This window comes from Mauremys mutica, chromosome 4 (assembly GCF_020497125.1).
Source record: "Mauremys mutica isolate MM-2020 ecotype Southern chromosome 4, ASM2049712v1, whole genome shotgun sequence".
Lineage (NCBI taxonomy): Eukaryota > Metazoa > Chordata > Testudines > Geoemydidae > Mauremys > Mauremys mutica.
Genome location: NC_059075.1, coordinates 160,308,367 through 160,312,060, shown reverse-complemented (window position 1 = coordinate 160,312,060; position 3,694 = coordinate 160,308,367). Strand labels below are relative to the sequence as shown.

General features: G+C 45.7%; 1 protein-coding gene across 1 annotated transcript; it reads right to left on the bottom strand.

Moving 5' to 3' along the window:
• Positions 1 to 2,509: 2,509 nt before the first annotated feature.
• On the bottom strand, positions 2,510 to 3,453 carry LOC123367911 (olfactory receptor 1019-like). The gene is given in 2 exon segments (XM_045012243.1): positions 2,510 to 3,135; positions 3,138 to 3,453. Coding segments are annotated over 2 exon segments (942 nt in total).
• Between the last annotated feature and the right edge of the window lie 241 nt (positions 3,454 to 3,694).

Sequence of the window (3,694 nt, the reverse complement as noted above, 5' to 3'; positions counted from 1 at the left end):
CATGCCCTCCTCACATAGGGTTACCTGCAATCCCTTATTTTTTTTCATCTCCTTACAAGACCAGGTGTTGCTGAGCATTGCAATAAACAACAAGAAATACCCCCCCGGTTAAGGTAGGTGAGTCCTGCTTATTATTAAACTACAACTGATGATAATAATACTGGGAGAAGGGGTGGGGCAGGGGTGCTATGAAAACAGTCCCTTACATTTGAAATACAATGTTGGCCACCCTATCCTGACACCACCCTCCTGCCAGCTCTTGCTAGGGCTATCAAAAGAAAGAGAGTGGCAGTCCAAAAGCCAGGCTGTCCAAGGAAACATGTCCCAGGGTGGGGCTGGGGCAGGAACAGAGTTGAATTTTAGCTCCAATACAGAGAGAGTGCTTGATGACTGTGAGAAATCAGCTGGGGAGAGTGAATCAACACAGAAACATTGAGAGAACAAGATGTGTGAACCACAGAAGTGTGTGTGTGTGTGGGGAGGTTAATATCCTGAAGTAGGAAGTTCCACAGATTAATTATGTACTCAGGAAAAGAGAAACCTGCTCTTTCATATCAACTGCATTCAGCTCCCAATGTAGTATTCGCCTCCCATCCCTCAAGGGAATGTCTAGGTGAGGTCCTGGGATCACAACCCTAGTAGAGAAATTCTCAATCTCTCTCTCACGCACACCCCCACACCCTACCTTGCAAATGCCTTCCCTCTAAAGGGTGGAGGGTTGCTGGAGTGGCCTTAATATAGGAGAGTCTCTGGGGCGGAGCTAAGGCCCTCTAGCCCCACCCACAAATAGCCTGACTCTGCCTCTCTTTATAAAAGACCATGCTCAGGCAGTAGTGGTTTCCTTTAGAGCGAGGGGTGGAGTTTGCAAGATAGGGCTGTGTTTATAGGCAGTTTTAAGGAAGTGTGTTGGGTAACTTAAGATAATCCTCTATCTATGGGCTTTTGTAGGGAAGGGCTGAGAGTTAGGGCTTCTGTGTTCTGTTCCCAGTTTTGGCTGGGAGCTAGAATTCCTGGTTTCTGTATTCTATGAAGAGAACTTTAAGAGAATGTTCTCACTCCTAGCAGGGAGAGTCAAGCACAGAATGGGTGTGAAGCCTGTTTTTTCTAATCCACTAGACTCTCTCAGACCTAGGTATAGAACCCAGGAACCCTGGCTTCCAGTACCCTCCTTCTCTGTCCCATAGGCCCTTTCTCAAGTCTCAAGAAGGGCTTTGTAGAGCTGGAAAGCTTGTCTCACCAACAGAAGCTGGTCTAATAAAAAAAAATCTCACTTATCTTGTTTATCCATAGACCCTATGATGGCAATTTCACACAATGTCCTGCACAAACCTTACTGAATTATATGAAAACTTATTGCATGAAATGCATGTATCATTGTGTGCTAAGGATTGTATTTAATTCCAGGGGACATCAGGACTGTTGTCCTCCAAAAATTAAGAACAGATTGAAGGGGCAAATTCACTCAAGTTGTAACATCTCCAGAGAGCTACCACCACCTGGAGAGAGAGGCTTATGTATACTCATTCAAACTAGATTCTTCAAGGCCCAGTGGACAAATAAGGGACAGTAGGTTAAATAGCCTTAGTTAAAACTGATTCAGAGCCTTATTTCTAGTGCTCCAAACAGACAGGACCTTGTCTCCAAGGGCTGCCTCAATCCTTCCTGGGAAGTTTTGGAAGAACATGGCCCAGTCTGTTTGTTTTGTTCTGAGCAAAAGGTGTGACCATAGGAAAAAAACCTTGGTGGCAAGGTTTGAAGGACAGTTCAACATCCAGAGCCCTTGATGGAGCTGGGGTGATCTTTGGTGAGGTTATTAACATGCATGTAGGGTCTTTTATTGCTTTTAATGTTCTCTCAATAATGCTTTCCCCTTGAGAATGAATTTTCTTGCTTGGAAAGACTGGTGTGGTAACTTATATCTGTGGCAATCACACTGTTTTCTATCGCTAAGGAGAAAAGTAAAGCAGGTTGGCTTAGGCAGTCTGGCTTGCTGGGGAATTCACAGTGTAGGTAGGGAACTGTGGAGCCTCAGAAAACCCCAGTTAAGAGGGAGAGATATGCATCTCCACCCAAGAGAGGTGACAGCTGCGGAGCTGGAAACCTAAAAGCAGGTGTCCTTGCTGGACCATTCAGAGGGGTTATAGGTTCAGCGGCCCTAAATGAGACAGATTCCACTCCCTTTGGAATTTCTCTGGAGTTTACTCACAGGGACTTGCCTTAATCAACCACCCCCATCAGGTTTTAGTTCCCATAGGAGCTGTGGGAACCCTCCCCCCTGGAGTAGAAAACAGTAATACATAAACCATTCATATAATGAAATTTAATATAATGGTCCCAAAGATACTGCATGGGGTTGCAATATCTGTCATACCAGATCTCCTGAGTGTCTTATCTGTTGGACCATGCCACTTCTCTAAAACATTATTCTTAATCTTGAACACAGAGTTTTGATTTTCATGATAAAGTTACATAGAGTGGAAGGGAATGCAAAACATGATCAAATTATTTATCAAAGCTGCTGAGAGAACTTTCTTCTCTCTAACATCCTCCCCAGGGCGGCCTTCACCTCCTTGTTCCTCAGGCTGTAGATGAGGGGGTTCAGCATGGGGATCACCACCGTGTAGAACACAGAGATCACCTGGTCCTGCTCCCGTGAGGAGGTGGAACTGGGTCGTAAGTAGATAAAGACTGTTGTCCCGTAGAATATAGCCACGGCTGTCAGGTGAGAGGCGCAGGTGGAGAATGCTTTGCGCCTGCCCTCGGAGGAGCGGATCCTGAGTATGGCCGCAGTAATATACAGATAAGAGAAGAGGATGATCAGTATGGTAGTCAGTTGTATGGAACCAGCAAAGATAGAAAGCAGCATTTCATTGTTGTGAGTGTCGGTGCAGGAGAGCCGCATGAGCGGAAGGACGTCACAAAAGTAATGATCGATTACATTGGGCCCACAGAAGGACAGCTGAAAGGTGCAGCTGGTAAACATGGTTGCATTTGCAACCCCAGCCACGTATGAGCTAGCCAAGAGCCAGATGCAGGACCTCTTGGATATGATGAGCCTATAGAGCAGTGGATTACAGATGGCCACGTAACGGTCATAGGCCATCACCGCAAGGAGTAAAGACTCAGCTGTGGCAAAGACAAAAAAAAATACAGCTGTGTAGCACATCCAGCGTAGGAAATGGCCTTACTCTCCCTTGAGAAGCTCACCAGCACCCTGGGGGCGATGGATGAGGAATAGCCAAGGTCGACAAGTGACAAGTTGCTGAGAAAGATATACATGGGGGTGTGAAATCGGGAGTCCCTCCAGATTAGGCCAATCATCCCCAAATTCCCCAGCAAGGTGAGAACATAGATCACCAGAAATATGAGGAAGAGGACAACCTGCAGTTCTGGATGGTCAGTGAATCCTGCAAGGATGAATTCAGTCACGGTGGTGTCATTCTCCCGGGCCATTGCTTTACACAGGCTTTGAAGCCAGACATGCACAGGGGGAATTTCTGTATAAATAAAAAACAGTGTGAGGACCCGGAATTCCATATGACCAATGACAACATTTTAGTCCATTTGAGACCCTTGTTTGCTACAAGTAAGAATATTTTTACCCATGTGTGAGTAACTCATTCTTTCTCTTTCGAAGTGGACAATCTGCAAAGAACAACTATTAGCACAAAACTATAGCATAGTGCCGACTTGA